General features: G+C 40.0%; 1 protein-coding gene across 6 annotated transcripts in view; it reads left to right on the forward strand.

Annotated features, from left to right (window-relative positions):
- HSD17B3 (hydroxysteroid 17-beta dehydrogenase 3) overlaps window positions 1-15,204 on the forward strand; it is a 48,046-nt gene extending 32,842 nt beyond the window's left edge. For all 6 annotated transcript variants that reach the window (XM_077903732.1, XM_077903739.1, XM_077903722.1 and 3 more), the window contains one exon: window positions 1,821-15,204. In XM_077903732.1, coding sequence (XP_077759858.1) covers window positions 1,821-1,919 — 99 coding nt within the window. In that variant the 3' untranslated portion in view covers window positions 1,920-15,204. The remainder of the gene's footprint in view (window positions 1-1,820) is intronic.
- Window positions 15,205-17,255: the final 2,051 nt, after the last annotated feature.

Genomic DNA, 17,255 nt, shown 5'->3' on the forward strand with positions numbered 1-17,255 from the left:
AGAATTGACTGGTAAGGGGGATCCCTGGGTGGCTCAGTGGTTTAGCGCCTCCCTCTGGCCCGGGGCATGATTCTAGAGTCCCAGGATCGAATACCACATCAGGCGCCCTGCATGGAGCCTGCTTCTCTCTCCGCCTGTGTCTCTGCGTCTCTCTCTCTCTGTCTCTGTCTTTCATGAATAAATAAAATATTAAAAAAATATTAAAAAAAAGAATTGAAAAAAAAAAAAAAAAAAAAAGAATTGACTGGTAAGCAAGCAACCCTTGTATTTATCACAAAAGGGCAAGGCAAAAAGACAGCATGCTCTTCACTCCCAAGGAGTTCTGGGACAGGAACTGGGGCTGGAATGGAGCCTCTAATGTAGATACCTGAGGTTACTTTACTTAGTCCTTCTAATAATTTTGTAAGATAGGTCATTTGGCTCCTGTTTACAGTTGAGGAAATCAAAATTCAGAGCTACATCAGCTACCCAAGGCCACTTGATGAGTAATGGTGAAGCTCAGGTTTAAGCTCACCTTTGTCCAATGCCATGCTTCTCCTGGTGTCTTCCACACACTCCTTATAGATTGGGAGGAGGTAAACAACAATGGGGATGAAAGAAGGGACCTTTTAGAACATCTTCTAGGGACCTGGAATTTTAATTTATTTTCTTTATGGCTGACTTCACTAAGCCAAAACATTTAGTTTAAGACAAAGCTAATGAAAGTGCTTGATTTTGCTGATTAAAAAGCTCTAAAGAGCAGAAAAATGAAGTCCTTGAGGAAAAAAATTGCATTCACTCATTGGCTTGGCTAGAGGAAGAAAGGTTCTATTTTGTTTCCACAGAAGCCATCTTTGGTTCCCTGCTTTGAAATATCTCAATGAATGCAATGATCTGAGAATCTCAGCTGTCTAAAGAATAGAAACACTCCCTGAAAAGCCCACATTTTCCTCTGGTTGAAATTCTGTTGTTTGGTGGGGAGTAGGTAGGTTGAGGAATGTTGGGTGCCCAGGATTACACTATGGACAAAATAATTGCTTCTGGAGGCCTGGACCTGTCTTACAGGACATGGGTATGATTTGAGGGCAAGAAGCCTTCCAATGCCTGTGTCTACTGCGTGATGTGAATCCAACTAAGCATTCATGCCTTGACTTGAAGCCCTCCTCAAAGCTCCCCCCACCTCAGCTTTTCCAAGCAAATGCTCCATGTTATGATTTATACTTTACTATTGTGCCAGGTGATAAAAGCATTTCCAACTCTTTTCTGGAATTTCACTGTAGTAGAACCTTGGTAAAAAGAACCTGAAGACACTGGGAGTTTGAGCACCAGGAAGAAGAGTGCTTGCTGAGAGATGGAGAAAGGGGAGGAGAGTGTTACTGGAGGCAAAGTTCTCTTAATTTAGAATTTGCTCAGTTCTGATTCTATAGGTGACTGTTTGGTTTCTGAGAAAATCTTGTTTGTTGAGAAAGTTTTTAATTTAGCATGTGCTTAAGGGATTTTGAGACTTAAGTTCAGTAGTCAGAAAAAATATATATATATTTTAAAGATTTTATTTATTTATTCATGAGAGACAGGGAGAGAGAGAGAGAGAGAGAGAGAGAGAGAGAGAGTCAGAGACAGAGATAGAGGGAGAAGCAGGCTCCATGCAGGGAGCCTGATGTGGGACTCAATCCCGGGTCTCCAGGATCACACCCTGGGCTGAAGGCAGCGCTAAACCTCTGAGCCACCCAGGCTGCCCCAGAAAAATATTTTTAAAGATGATGAATATACACTGAGATGTTTTGTTCTAACTTGCTTGCTCTTCATTCTTCCACAAACACTCATATTTTTGTCTATTTAAGCGGATCTTCCTGAGCCTGATCCCGTCATGGGTTTTGTACAGCAGCACGTTCCAGAAGAAATACAAGGACTACCTCAAGCAGAATACTGGCACTATATAGTCCAAGTGCACTGACATGCTATCCAGCATGATTCTCTTCTCCATGTTCCCTGTTGGCTGCAGAAAATGAAGGAGCAGCTCAGCCCCTGCCACTCTCCTGAAGAGGCTGTGTCACATACACAGTCCCAAAATACAACTTTTTTTTTTTTTGCCATTTTACTTGAGTCTGGAGATCTTTGGGAATACTGTAGTATAAAAACATGTGTTGTTCAGTGGGGTTTTAGGGTTTTGTGTGTGACATGATGAGTGTGTCTAAAGGAGAAACTGGAAGAATTTCTACTTGGGATTATAATATAAATGTGCTGAGAAGAAAGCCTTTGGTAGTTCGAATATTGAGAATAATTATGCATATAAGCTTTTATAGCTATGCTAAAGAATGTCAGAGGTTACTAAACTTTACCAAGAGTGCTGTAGTTCGAGGGCATCAAAATAAGCTTCTCAGAGACCCAGGAAACTCTAGGGGAATATGTGGGAGCCACAGCTACATCAGGCCAGTTTCTGGGGCCTCCCATTCCAGTTGATGCAAACCAATTTTATCTGTTTTATTTATATTTGGGGTTCTATATCAGAGTGTATTCACAAAAATAAAACAGAAAAGCATACATTGATACAAATAGTTCAAAAATCATTGCTCTAATGCAGGAGTTGATATCTGCAGAAATTTATAGGTCTCCAGCTTTTGGGGTACTGGACTGAGTGCTTTACTTGTTAACACATAGGGGATGGTGTGTTGAGGGAAGTACTAGCCTTCAGCATTTGGGGAAGTTGGAGGAGGAGCATACCAGCTGGCGACCCTGTTCTGGCTGACATTGGTTAATCTACCCCGTGCTTCCCCCAACACATCACCATGCTCTAGACACTGAACACTTGGTGGCACTCATCTTTTCTGAGACCATCACTGGCACTTATGGTATGAGAAAGAATTTATGTACTGCTGCTCTAGTTATAAAAGGAGTCTGGGAGGTTTGGTTGGAATTTATGGGGCATTTTGCTGTTTTGGGGGAAGCACTGTATAGATAGAACATTTAAAACCTTGGTAAGCTTGGGAATCATGGGCTGATTTTATTAAACCTGCTCTGGGGAAAGGACTGGGACAACTTGTCCATTCTGAGGTATGGATATCTGTTTAAATTTTCTCAGTTATGGATAACAATAATAACTACAGTTTCTATGTTACCCATAGATATTGGTTATTTACTGTTATCTTCTCCTCAGCCCCACCTTTCATACTTTGATCTTTGATGTTGGGCTGGGAAATTTCAGACTCAGGTCTTAAGACACTTATGCCAACTGGCTTTGTGTGAGATTCTGTCCATGGGAGGCAAATTTGGGAGAGTAAGAGGAGATTGAAGGGCAAGGAAAACTCCTTCCTGTTTGCATTCTTGTTACTGTCCTTCTGCCTAGGGGACAGCATTTAGCCAGACTCAGCACCAACGTGGAGCCAGCCTGTAAGGATATTAGCACCGGTCCCACAGTGCTGCCTTTAGGGAACTGAGCATTAACCATTCAGAGGTTCCCCCTTGGAACACCCAGTTCCTAAAAACACTACTCCTCTGCTGTTACTGATAACTGACTTACATAGTATCCTCTTTTTGCTCTTTCAGCCTCCTGACTTTGGTGTTACCAATTCCTTCTACTATGTTCCTTCTCTTTGAAGTGCTCAGTGTACTTTCTCCCTTTGTCACTGGTCCTGACTGAGACTCTCAGTTAATTATCTTGCCTGATCTGGGATGCAGGCTGGATGGATGGATTCTTTTTTTGACAGTGAAGAATCAGAAACTCCTCATTAGTCAGGGTCCCCAGAGTATACAGCAGACATGATTAAGCTATTGGAGGAATTATTTGCAAATGTGTGGGAAGGGTGTAGGGAAGTTATTGAAGTTAGTAGAGTGATGCTTTTATGACCCTAAAGCCTAAGGTGGCTGGGAAGGGAGCAATCATAGACCCGGTGAGAGAGACAGAGAGAGAGATGTGGTGGTTGGGGGAACGGAGAGGAAGAAGAAGAGGGAAGGATTAAGAGCAGTATGAGGAGCACTGCCTCAGAGGACCTGTGACCTGTAGCTGAGAGATGCTGCCAGACTGTGACCACCCCATAGAGAGGGAGAGAAGAATTGTGATATTGTGATCTGTTATAAGAAATATGTATGTCAGGTAGCCCGAGTGGCTCAGTGGTTTAGCGCCGCCTTTGGTCCAGGGCGTGATCCTGGAGACCCGAGATGGAGTTCCACATTGGGCTCCCTGCATGGAGCCTGCTTCTCCCTCTGCCTGTGTCTCTGCCTCTGTGTGTGTGTGTGTGTGTGTGTGTGTGTGTGTGTGTCTCATGAGTAAATAAATAAAATCTTAAAAAAAAAAAAAGAAATATGTATGTCATCTTCATCCCCATTTCTTGGAATTTCCCGGGTGATAAGAGCAGTAAATGTGCCATTTGTTATTCATAAGAAGCCCCTTTCAACCACACTTGAGTTTATATTAATGATATGACTTTTGGAAAGCCCCTAAAGATGGGACCTGGTTGCCAGAGGAACTGACCATGTTATTAGAAGGTTGGAACTTTCAGTATTATTCCTCAACCTTTGGGGAGGGTAGAGAGGATGGAGGTTGAGTTCAATCACCAATGATCAGTAATTTGATCAATCATGCCTATGTAATGAAGGCTATACCAACTTTGGGGTTTGGAGAGCTTCCAGGCTGGTGAACATGTGGAGGTGCTAAGAAGGTGGCATGCCTGCAGAGGTCATGGAAGCTCCACACCTTTACCCATATATCTGGCCCTATGCATCTCTCACATCTAGCTGTTCCTGAGGCATATTCTTTTACAATGAACTGGTAATCTAGTGAGTAGTTTTCTTCAGTTCTGTGAGCCATTTCAGCAAATGACTGAACCTGAGGAGGGGTCGTGGGGACTTTCAGTTTATAGCCAGTACATTGGTCAGAAGTTCAGGTGACAACCTGGGCTTGCAGTAAGCATCTGAATTGGGAGCAGTCTTATAGGATCTGATGCTCTCTTCAGGTAGAGTGTCAGAATTGAGTTAAATTGTATGACACTCACCTGGTGTCTGAGAATGGCTTGGTGTGGGAAAACCTCTCTACACATTTGATGACCAGAATTATTGAGAGTGTTGAGAGGAGAAATAAGAGCATTTTTCCTTTGCAGGACTAAATTTCATTCTTCTCAATTTCATTCTGCTGTCCTCTGGGTCTCTTGCTGGTGCCTCTCACTGGTCATCTAACTGGAAGCTAGCTCACTGATGTAATTCATAAGGTTAATCTCCTGAGACACCAGGTTGGGGATTGGGGGAAGAACCGAGATTGGATTTGGAGAGATGGGATGCAACATAACACCCATATATTAAGTGCTTTTCTCAAAGTCATACACCACTAATAGTTGGTAGCTCCTGAATTAGGACACTGGGCTTGTGCCTATACTCTATGTTTCGAAAGGGGTGATATTTTAACCCAAAGAATAAGTATCTTATTGTGGAATTCAAGATTTCAGCAAAGTAGGAGCTATTTCACAGACATTAAAGCCTAATCTACTTAAACATGAGACAATCATGCTTGCTAGCATTTCAGTTATTATTGCCATGTAACAAGTGATCCCCCAACTTAGTGGCATAAAATGACAACCATTTTCTTGTGCTCACAGATTTTGTGGGTCAAAAAGGGCACAGATTTTGTGGGATGGTTGGTTTTACCCCATGATATCTTGGGGCTTGGCTGGGAAGACTCCAAGACTGGAAATGAGTCAGCCTCTGGAGCTGGAAGCATCTGAATGATTGCTTATTTACATGTCTGGCAACTGATGGCAGTTACTGCCTGGGACCCCACTGGGGCTTCTGGATGGAAACCTGTACACAGCCCCTCTATGTTCTGTTTGGTTTTACTTGCAGCATTGTCAGCTGGGTTTCCAGAATGAGCAACCCTGGGACCCCTGGGTGGCTCAGTGGTTGAGCACCTGCCTTTGGCTCAGGTCATGATCCCAGGGTCCTGGGATCGAGTCCCACATCAGGCTCCCTGTAGGGAGCCTGCTTCTCCCTCTGCTTATGTCTCTGCCTCTCTCTGTGTGTTTCTCATGAATAAATAAATAAAATCTTAAAAAAAAAGAATGAGCATCCCTAGGAAAACTAGGAGGAAGTCATACTGTCTTATATGACTAGACTTGAAGTCACATGATATTCTCAAGCCCTCCCAGATTCAGAGGAAATGCCCAACTCCTGATGGAAGTACCGTGTGTAATAAGGAATACTGTTGTGGCCATCTTTAAAAAATACAATGAATCATACTCATTAATCTTACAATGAGTGTTTGTCCTACCATGGATCATGAGGAATTACTTGGCATTTCAACTATTGATGGAGCCTCTTACAAAAAGGTAGACATTATGTTCTTCATACATCCAATCCTAGTAAATTTGCGTTTGGGAAGGATCTTCCACAACCTGCAGCTTAGGTGAGCAAAGGAATGTGCGTCAGCATACACAACCTAGGGCGGATTTTAGGTACAGTTTTTAGTTGTGTAATATGTGGGTTTATCCAGTGTACTAATCCTGGGTTGATTTGAATGATTGTCTAGCAAACTTTATGAGGGCCTTTATTTTGTTTTATATTTAAAAGAGATTTATTTATTTATTATTTGAGAAGGGGAGGGCAGAGGGAAAGCATCTGCAACAGATTCTCTCCTGAGTGCAGAGCCAGCAACGGGTTCAATCTCACCACCCTGAGATCATGACCGAAATCAAGGATTGGGCAGTTAACCAACTGAGCCACTCAGGTGCCCCAGGAGTCTTTAAATTAAAAGCGGATTTCCTCATAGGAAAGACCCCAGCATGTTGAATTAAAATGAGGGTAAAAGATCTTTATCCAGTAACTACTAGCACTAGAAACTGGCTGACATTTGTTGAGTACTAATAATGAGTCAGGGACGATGTAAATCCTCATGACAACTTAGGAAGTAGGAACTATTATTATTACCTTCATTTTACAGATGAGGAAATGAAGACACAGAGAGATTGAATAATGCCCACAGGTTCACCTGACCAGTGAGTGGTAGAGCTGGGGGTCGAACACGGGTCATCTTCCAGGCCATGGTCCTTACTCACCTGGGATAAGGTTTTTTAATTGGGCTCAAGAGCAAAGGGTGAGCACTATTTGCCAACACTGCATTTTCACTAACACACATTGCAGAGAGAGGGGAGCAATCAGGCTTTGCAGCCAAGCCCACGCACCTCAATTTCAACACTGACCACTTTCCAAATTTACCATCGTCTGGGAATCATTTGGGAAGAGGGAGGCTTGCCAAATTTCTCTGAACTTTTGTTTCCGCTGAGCAGTCCTGGGCTCTTGCCTCTCGCCTGATTCTCTTCTTGTTCTGAGGGCTTGGAACCCAAAGGAGCAGTACAAGCAGCTGGTCGTTTGATAGAAGGATTCACTTTGTGTTCTTCCGGCCTTCCATCTGTCTACCTCCCAGGATGCCAGAGCCTGGAGAATCCCTCTGACAACACTTGGAGCAAGAAAATGAGGTGATTATGGGTTGCTGCTCTGAAAAAACTTGGGAGCTGTTGATAGGGCAGCTCCCTGGGGCATCATCCATGTCCTGCTCTTGTGGGTTGGGAACCAGAATGCCCCACTTCAAACAGACTCCTTTACCCAACACTTGCTGGAGAAAACTGAAGACAGTCATCCCAGGGTCAGCTTGATTTTAGTCAAGTTTGTCTGCTTCTGATGCCAAAGAATGATGTTTATTCTCACTTCAGTTTATCCACTGTGTTTAGGGCTCAGACTGGTCTGACTTGCTACCGCCCTCTAATGGGCTGAGTGGGTCTTTCTATCTAATTTTATAGGAATTTTAGAACAGAATCTAATCTGAGAAAAGAAATCCCTCAAATCTTTTTTTTTCAGCTTTTTAAAAAAATTGAGATACAATTGACACATAACATTATATTAGTTCCATGTGTACAACATAATGATTTTATACATGTGTATACCACAAAATGATCCCACAATAAGTCTAGTCAATATCCATCATTGCACATGGTTACAATTTTTTTCTTATAACTTTAAGATCTCCTCTCTTAGCAACTTTCAAATGTAGAATATGGTATATTGCTAATGACTGTTACCATGTTGTACATTACATCTCTATGACTTATTTATTTTATAACTGGAAGTCTGCCCCTTTTGACCACTTTACCCAGTTTGCCCAGTCCCTAACACCCCACCTGTGGTAATCACCAGTCTGTTTTCTGTATCTACGGGCACAGTTTTTTTTTTTTTTATGATCTCTACATATAAGTGAGATCATATGGTATTTGTCTTTCTCTGCTTGACTTATGTGTCTTAGCATAACGCCCTTAAGGGTTTTCTCTCATTTTTTTTTTCGTGCTTTGTGTGTGTGTATGTGTAGGTGTGTAGGGGGTTCATTAAGAGAGAAAGAAAAGGAGTAAAGAAAAGAAAATGATTGTTTCAGGTTCAGACACTGATGAGATGGCTGACAGTGCGCCTCTTGGGGCCCTCTGGTTACCTCATCAGTAAAATTAGAAGGTCTGACCACATGTTCTATAATTCAGCTCTTATAGTTTATGCTTTTTAAGTCAGCTTTGGAAATAAATTTTCTTTCTCAACCTTTAAAAACTAAATTCCTGATTATAAACATTTATGCAGTGTAGGAAATACAGAACCCATAGAAGAAAGAGAAGAGAAGAAAAATAATCATTTATCCCACCACCCAATATGAACCATTCATCATTGATTGTGGGTATTTATTTATTTATTTTATTATTTTTTAAAAATTTTAAAAGATTTTATTTATTTATTCATTCATGAGAGACCCAGAGAGAGAGAGAGGCAGAGACACAGGCAGAGGGAGAAGCAGGCTCCATGCAGGGAGCCCAATGTGGGACTCGATCCCAGGATTCCAGGATCGTGCCCTGGGCTGAAGGCAGGCGCTAAACCGCTGAGCCACCCAAGGATCCCTATTGTGGGTTTTTTAAATAAATTGTGTGTGTGTGTGTGTGTGTGTGTGTCTAAGTGCAGGTTTTCTGTTCTGCCTTTTCTTTTAAGATTACACTATGAGGTTTCCTTGTGTTAATAAGTATTCAAAAGATGATTTACAGTGGTTACCTAATACTTATACATATGAGCAAACATAATTTATTTTATCATTCTTTTTGCTTTGCCTTTAGGTATTTTTGACTTTTAAAATCTTACAAATAACTCATAACAACATACATCCTTGGGCACGTATCTTTTTGTTCTGTTGATATTAATGATGTATTTTTATAATGGCTTATCAATTCACATACTATATAACTCTCCTGTTTGAAGTTTACATTCAGATTGTTCCTAATTGTGCAACCATTGCCACAATCAATTTTGGGATAATTTTAGAACGCTTCATCACCTTACCTGGGAGCCCTGTACCCATCAACAGTCACTTCCCACCCCACACAGCCTCCTAAGCCCCAGGCAGCTGCTAATTTACTTTCCATCTCCGTGGATTTGCCTGTGCTGGACTTTTAATATAAATGGAATCATGTAATATGTGACTTTTTGATATTGGCTTTTTTTCACTTAGCATAATGTTTTCAAGGTTCATCTATGTTGTAGTGTGTATCAGTACTTCATTCCTTTTTACTGCTGAATAATTGTCTAATGTGTGGATAGATCACATTTTAATTATCAGTTCATCAGTTGATGAACTGATTCATTTTGGTTATTATGACTAATGCTGCTATGAGCATTCGTGTACATGCTTATGTGTGGGCATATGTTTTCATTTGTCTTGGGTAGCTACCTAGGTGTGGAGCTGTGGATCATATGGTAAACTTTTGAGGGACTGCTAGGCTGTTGTTTTACAAAGTGGCTGGAATTCTACATTCTACATTCCTGCCAGCAGTGTGTAAGGACTCCAATTTCTCCACATCCTCACCATACTTGTTATAATCTGTGTTTTTGATTTTAGCCATCCCAGTGTATATAAAATGATATTTCACTGTGGTTTTGATTTTGATTTTTCTGTTGGCTAATGATGTTAAGCTCCTTTTCATGTGCTTATTGGCCATTTGTATAGAGAAATATATATTCAAATCATTTGCTCATTTTGAAATGAGGTTGTCTTTCTAAATTGATGTGTGTGCATCTTTACTTACTATTTCCTTGAAGTAGAATTTCTGGATGAAAACATTTAAACATTTTAAAGTTCCTAGTACTTATTATCAATTGTTTTCTAGGGAAGTTGTATAAACTTATACCTCCATCTTTAGCAGTGGTTCTCAACCAGGGGTGTGATTTTGTCCCCTTGAGAACATTTTAGAAAGTTTGGAGACATTTTGGTTGTCCGAAAATGGAAAGGAGGATGCTACTGGCATCTCTCATGGGTAGCGGCCAGGGATGCTTCTAATTATTCTATAATGCACAGCACAGCCCTTGTCCCTCCACCCAAGACAGAATTATTTGGCCCCAAAAGTCAATGGTCCTGATGTGAGAAACATCACTGAACAGAAACATAAACTGATGTTTATGAGGGTGTCTGTCTCAATATATGATTGTTTTCCCCCATCAATTCTTGGCCTGGCCAAATGATAAACCATGGTAATTTTTAATTATTCTCCTTTGGATCAGTATGTCTTCCTTCAACAAAAACTGTGTGTGATATATTTAATTTACTCCCACAATTATTTGTTATCTAATGCTAGACCCAGAGTAGTTTACAGAAAACCAACAAGACTTTAACTCAAAGGATACAAAGCTGACTATTATTTAGTATTATTTTGGTACCTAATATGTGTTGTGGACATATGCATTTCCACATATCACTGCACAATATGAAGTTGTTATCATGTTAGTTAGGTTTAATTTCACTTGTAATTGTGTAATAAAGACTCCAGCAGTGGCTTAAAAAGGAAGACATGCATTTCTTTTTTATCTGCAGGTTTGTAGATAGGCAGTGGAGGGCAGGAATGGTAGCCCAGCTGAACGATGCTTTGAAGTGCCTGGGGTCCAGCTGGCTTACCACTACCCTACTCCTAGAGTGTCCAGTTGGTGTGGCTGGATCTCCAGCCATCCATTCACATTCAGGCAGCAAGATGGAGGAAAGGAATGATAAAAAAGGAGCAGAGAGTGTATGCCATTTTCACTTTAAGGAAGATTCCTAGAAGCTGACACATAATACATTCTTTTATTTCTCATACACAGAGCTCAGTCATCCCGCCACCCCTGGCTGCAGGGAGGGCTGGCTTTCTGCAACACCATACACACATTCTAAGACTTCTATTACTATGAAAAAATGGGCAATAGAGAGAGGGGGACAACAGCAATCTGTGCACAATTTTTGCCCTCCCATTTTACATGGCCCTCCCATGCCAGAAAAGGGCATGGATATTAAATTGTCATAAGCCTCATAGATTAAAAATGGGAGACCTGAGATTTGCCCTTACTCTGCCTGATAACAAAATTCAAGTTTTCTTCTCCTGGTATATCACATTACCTTTCACTTAAAGTTTTAATGAGGTACCAAGGCATGAATCAATTATAAAACAAGGCAGATATTTGTTAAGTGTTAGAATATGTGGCAGAGAGCAGTAGTCTCTCCCCAGCAGTAGGCTGTGGTTTTAAAAGCACACATGTGCCGACCTCACACCAGAGCTGTGACTCAGCCCTCTGGAGAGAGCACACAGGATCTGTGTGGCAGAGGCCCCTGACTTGGGCAGGAAGTTGGGCAGCTCATCAAAAAGTTGGCTAAATCTGGGAATCAGAGTTTAATATGTACCTTAAACATTTTAATTTAAAATTTTATTTTTATTTATTTATTTTTAAAGATTTTATTTAGTCATGAAAGACAGAGAGAGAGAGGCAGAGACATAGGCAGGGGGAGAAGCAGGTCCCATGCAAGGAGCCTGATGTGGGAGCCGATCCTGGGACCCCAGTCACGCCCCAAGCTGAAGGCAGGCACTCAACCACTGAACCACCTAGGCGTCCCTAATTTAAAAAATTATTATGGAAAATTTCAAACATACACAAAATAATAAGAATAGTATATTATGCCTTCATTATACTAATCAATAATTATCATCATTTTGCCATTCTTGTTTTATCTTGCCCATCCCTCACTTAAGTTTTAAAATTCCATTTTCTTTAAGTAAAATTTACTTATATTAAAATCCACAAATCTTAGCTATACAATTTTGACAAATGGATACAGGTGTGTCCTATCAAGATATCGAGCATTTTCATTACCCCAGAAAGTTTCCTAAGTTCTGTCTCTATAGATTAGTTTTGCGTTCTAGAATTTTATATAAATGAAATCTACAGTATGGGTTCTTTTATGTTTGGCTTATTTGGTATCATGTCTGTGAGATTCATCCATGTTGTTGCATTCATTCCTTTTACTGTTAAGTATTATTTCATGTAGGAATATATCACAATTTGCTTATTCATACTTCTCTTGATAAGCATTTAGTTTTCTAGTTTGGGTTATCATGATAAGTACTCTATGAACATTTTTGCCCAAAGTTGTTTTGTTTTTTTTAAACATATGTTTCCATTCTCTTAGGTTTATACCCAGGAGTGAATGTACTAGGTTAGTGTATTAAACACTTTATTTTAACTTAAAACATATAAAAGTATATTCTTTTGCCAACCTTTTGATGTAGGGCCAACTCCTTTCTTTTAAGTATTCATCCCCTGATTGGAATTGCAACTAGTCTTTCTCACATAAATCACATCTATATTATGCATCAACTACAACATGTAGGTTTTATTTTTTTAAAAGGGAATGAGAACTTAAAGACATTTTAAAACAATCTGAATGCTGAATCCTTTTGGATTTTCAACCCCTCAACGATCTTTTACAGTTGTCTTGTCGACATCTAATTTAAGTGAAGTCATTTTTATCAATTTGCTTTTATTATTTCCAAAGAATTCACCTTAGTTTTCCTTATAATAATGCTTTTTCTTTTGATGCCAAAATTTTATTGGTTTATATAATTTTAAAATCAATTGTATGATTATAATAATAAATACAACTGACATAAACAGGTTTGGGAACAACATAATGCCTTTTCATAAGCGCAGAACCCAATGGGTAGGAAGAAACGAAAGGGTGCATAGCAGAGAGGAATTTAATGCTTCGTAGTAGATGTTTAGTAAGCATACTCACTGATTTGCAGTCAGTAGGTTTTAAAGAGAGAACAAAGAGGGCCAGTTTGCTCTGGTTACTATTGCTGGGTAATGATTCCAAAACTTAGCAGCTTAGAGCAACTATTTTATTGTGCTCATGGATTCTGCAGGTTAGGAGTTCATATAGGGGATGGTGGAAAAGACATATCTGCTTCAGGGTATCAGTTTCAGCTGGGAAGTTTTGATGGATGGATGTGACAATGGCTGAGGACAGGAATCATATGGAGGTCTCTTGATTTACACATCTAGCAACTAATGTGAGCTATTGGCAAGGACCTCAGCTGGAGCTGATTGAAGCCTCCCTGCGTGAGCTTCCACACAGTATAGAGATCGTCTTATTTGGCAACTTAGCTTCAACAGAGTGTCCCAGTGAATTTGTAGAATATGTTTTTTTAAAATTGGTGTAGGGGATCCCAGGGTGGCTCAGCGGTTTAGCGCCTGCCTTTGGCCCAGGGCACGATCCTGGAGTCCCGGGATTGAGTCCCACTTCGGGCTCCTGGCATGGAGCCTGCTTTTCCCTCCTGTGTCTCTGCCTCTCTCTCTCTCTCTATGTCTATCATAAATAAATAAATCTTTAAAAAAAATAAAACTGGTGTAAAGTTATTTCTATTTATTTCAAATAGATGATATTGCACATCTTTTTATGGACTTCTTTTTTTTTTTTTTTTTTTTTTGCCATCCATGTATCTTTATTGGTGAAGCACCTATTCCAGTCTTTTACCCATTTTTGAAATAGATTTTTTTTTTTTGTTTCTTACTGTAGGGTCTAGATAATTTTTATGTATTCTGCATACAAGTCCTTTGAGTTTTGCAGATATGATTTGCAATCCTCTGCTTCTCCCATCTCCTGTCTGTGGGCTTGTCATTTTATCCTCTTACTATTATGGGTCAGTCATCTTCTGAAAAGACCACCCCTTTTCCATTGGTGCCTATTGCATCTTGGTCTAGATCCAGTTTGCCACCCTTGTGTGGGCCTATTCCTGAAACTTCTACTCTGTTTCATTTATTTATGTGTCTATGCTTCTTCTGACACCACATTAGCTGTTTTTTTTTTAAGATTTTATTTATTGATTCATGATGGACAGAGAGAGAGAGAGAGAGAGAGAGAGAGAGAGGCAGAAGCAGGCTCCATGCAGGGAGCCTGACGTGGGACTCGATTCCAGGTCTCCTGGATCACACTCTGGGCTGAAGGCAGCGCTAAACCACTGAGCCACCCGGGCTGCCCCATATTAGCTTTATTGCTATAGCTATAGTAAGTCTTAAAATCAGGTAATACTTTAAAAACATCATTTTAGTTACTTTGCCTTTCTGTATAAACTTTAGATTTAGCTTGTCTATCTAAATCTGCAAAGAATATTGCCAGGACTTTTGATAGAAATTATGCTAAACCTGTAGATCATTTTGAGAATAATTAATATTTTACTATGTTGAGTCTTCACAGTTCATTAACATGGTATGTCTCTTCATTTATTTAGATCTTCTTCAATTTCTTTCATTAGAGTTTTGTAGTTTTAAGCACACAGATCCTGTACATATTGTGTTACAGTTACTTAACTCTTTCTCTCTCTCTTCTTCTACACAACGCCCCCCACCCCCCCGCCCGGCCCCGGGAATTATAAATGGTATTGTGGCTTAAATTTCACTTTCCATTACTAAAATATAGAAATTAATTTTTTGCATGCTGATCTTAAATTCTGTGGCTTTGCTAAGGCCACTTATTAGTACTAAGAACCTTTTTTTGTGGGGTGCCTGAGTGACTCAGGCAGTTGAGTATCTGACTCTTGGTTTCAGCTCAGGTCATGATCTCATGGGTTGTGATATCAAGCCCTATGTTGGGCTCTGCACTTGGCAGAGAGTCTGTTTGAAGATTCTCTCCCTCTGCCCCTCCCTCCTTGGGCACACACATGATCTCTCTCTCTCTCTAAAATAAATAAGTAAATATTTTTTTTAAAAAAGAACTTTTTTGTAGATTCTTTTTTATTTTATACATAGACAGCCATGTCATCTGCAAATAAGGACAGTTTTCTTTCTTCATTTCCAATCTGTATGGAAATGTAATGAAAGGAGAAAAATAAAAAAAAAAAGAAAGGAGAAAAATCCTTGTTTTGTTTCTGAGATTAAGTGGAAGTATTCAGTTTTTACAATAAAGTAAATGTTAGCTGTGAGTATATTACATCACTTTTAATATTCTAGTGTATTTAGCCAATGCCTCTATTGGGCATTCAGTTTGTTTATTTATTTTTATTGCAAACAATGTTTCAATAAATGTTCTTATGGCTAAAGCTTTATGTACATCATTATTGCACACTCCTAAATGTCCACATTCTTTGCTTTCCTCCTTTTACTATAAATGAAAGATTCCTGCTCTCATCCAAGGCCACTGTCCTTTGGTTTCCATATCATCTTGGCTATAATTGTCTCTACTCCTTTCTTCATTGTCAGTTTTTCTCCAACTCCTTGATCATTCTCATTAGGATGCAAACAAGCTCTAGTATGTACCATTAAATAATATTCCTACTTGTCTGTACATCATCCTCCAGCTGCTGCCTCCTGTCTCTGTTCCCTTTCATGGGCTTCCTGAAAGAGTTTCCCTTTGTCACTGTCTCCATTTCTTCACTTCACATTCTCTGTTCAGCCAATTCCATTCAGCTTCTGTTCTCATGCCTCTGCTGTGACTATGTTTGTTAAGGTCAGCAATGACCCTTATTTTGTTAATCCAGCAGTCACTTTTGGGTTCTCATTTTGTTTTTGTTTTTGTTTTTTTTTTTTAGATATTATCTCCACTTTATTTTTTTCTTTTTTCTTTTTATAAATTTATTTTTTTATAAAATCATCCCCTGATTGGAATTGCAACTAGTCTTTCTAGTGTTCAATTTGCCAACATATAGAATAACACCCAGTGCTCATCCTGTCAAGTACCCACCTCAGTGCCCATCACCCAATCACCCCCACTCCCCGCCCACCTCCCCTTCCACCACCCCTAGTTCATTTCCCAGAGTTAGGAGTCTTTCATGTTCTGTCTCCCTTTCTGATATTTCCCACTTATTTTTTCTCCTTTCCCCTTTATTCACTTTCACTATTTTTTATATTCCCCAAATGAATGAGACCATATAATGTTTGTCCTTCTCCTGGGTTCTTATTTTGATTGTCATCTATGTGACTTCATGATATCACACCTTTATTTCCTTCTATCTTACTGGCTGCTCCAGAACAAGCCTGCTAATTTTTTTAAAAAGATTTTTATTTTTATTTATTTGAGAGACAGAGAGAGAGGCAGAGAGATAAGGCAGAGGGAGAAGCAGGCTCCCTGTGGGGAGCTGGATGTGAGATTTGATCTCAGGACCTGGGATCACGACCTGAGCTGAAAGCAGATGTTCAACCATTGAGCCACCCAGGTGCCCCCAAGCCTGCTAATTTATCCTTCCACCAGCCATGGCATCAGGATTGTGCTAGTTTAATAAAATGAACTTGGAAGTTTTTCATTTGTTTCTATTCTACAGAACAGTTTAAATAGCAAAGACATTTCCAATTCCCTGAAGGTTTGAAAGAACTTACCTCTACAACTGCCTGGGTCAGCATATTTTAGGGAGATGATTCTTAATTAAGACAGCTTATTCCATAACCATTGACTCATTTTAATTTGCTAACCTCTTTAAAGATCTTATCTTCAAACATGGTCACATTCTGAGGTTCTGAGAATTAGGACTTCCACATATGAAATGTGGGGAGACACAGTTCAGGTCATATCACAGGGGAAACGCAATGGAAAGATCAGCATTATCCCCATGAGGTGGGCTCCAGGGCCAGAGCTCTCTATTGGAGATGTAGTGTGGATATGCATTCCAGGAGAATATTGTCAATCATCATTGCCCTCTGTCATAGGGGAAGCACAAGAGGAACCAAGTTAGTGAAGACATGTGCAAACCACTTGGGCACCAATCTGGATTTGAGTGCCAGCAGTTCAAAAGATTCAAAAGAGTTATGTGGGAAAGCACAACACCTGTAGACCTTGGGAAGTCAGCTCATCAACCTGGTGGAGAGGAAGAAGCCAAGGATCATGTGGGAGACTGAACCTGATGCAGCATCTCCTGTTGGGATTGGTGAGATCCGAGAGATCTCACTGTTCAGGCAAAGCAGCAGAGTTCAAAACAGGGTCATTTCAA

This window comes from Canis aureus, chromosome 1 (genome assembly GCF_053574225.1).
Source record: "Canis aureus isolate CA01 chromosome 1, VMU_Caureus_v.1.0, whole genome shotgun sequence".
NCBI classification, from domain to species: Eukaryota; Metazoa; Chordata; class Mammalia; order Carnivora; family Canidae; genus Canis; species Canis aureus.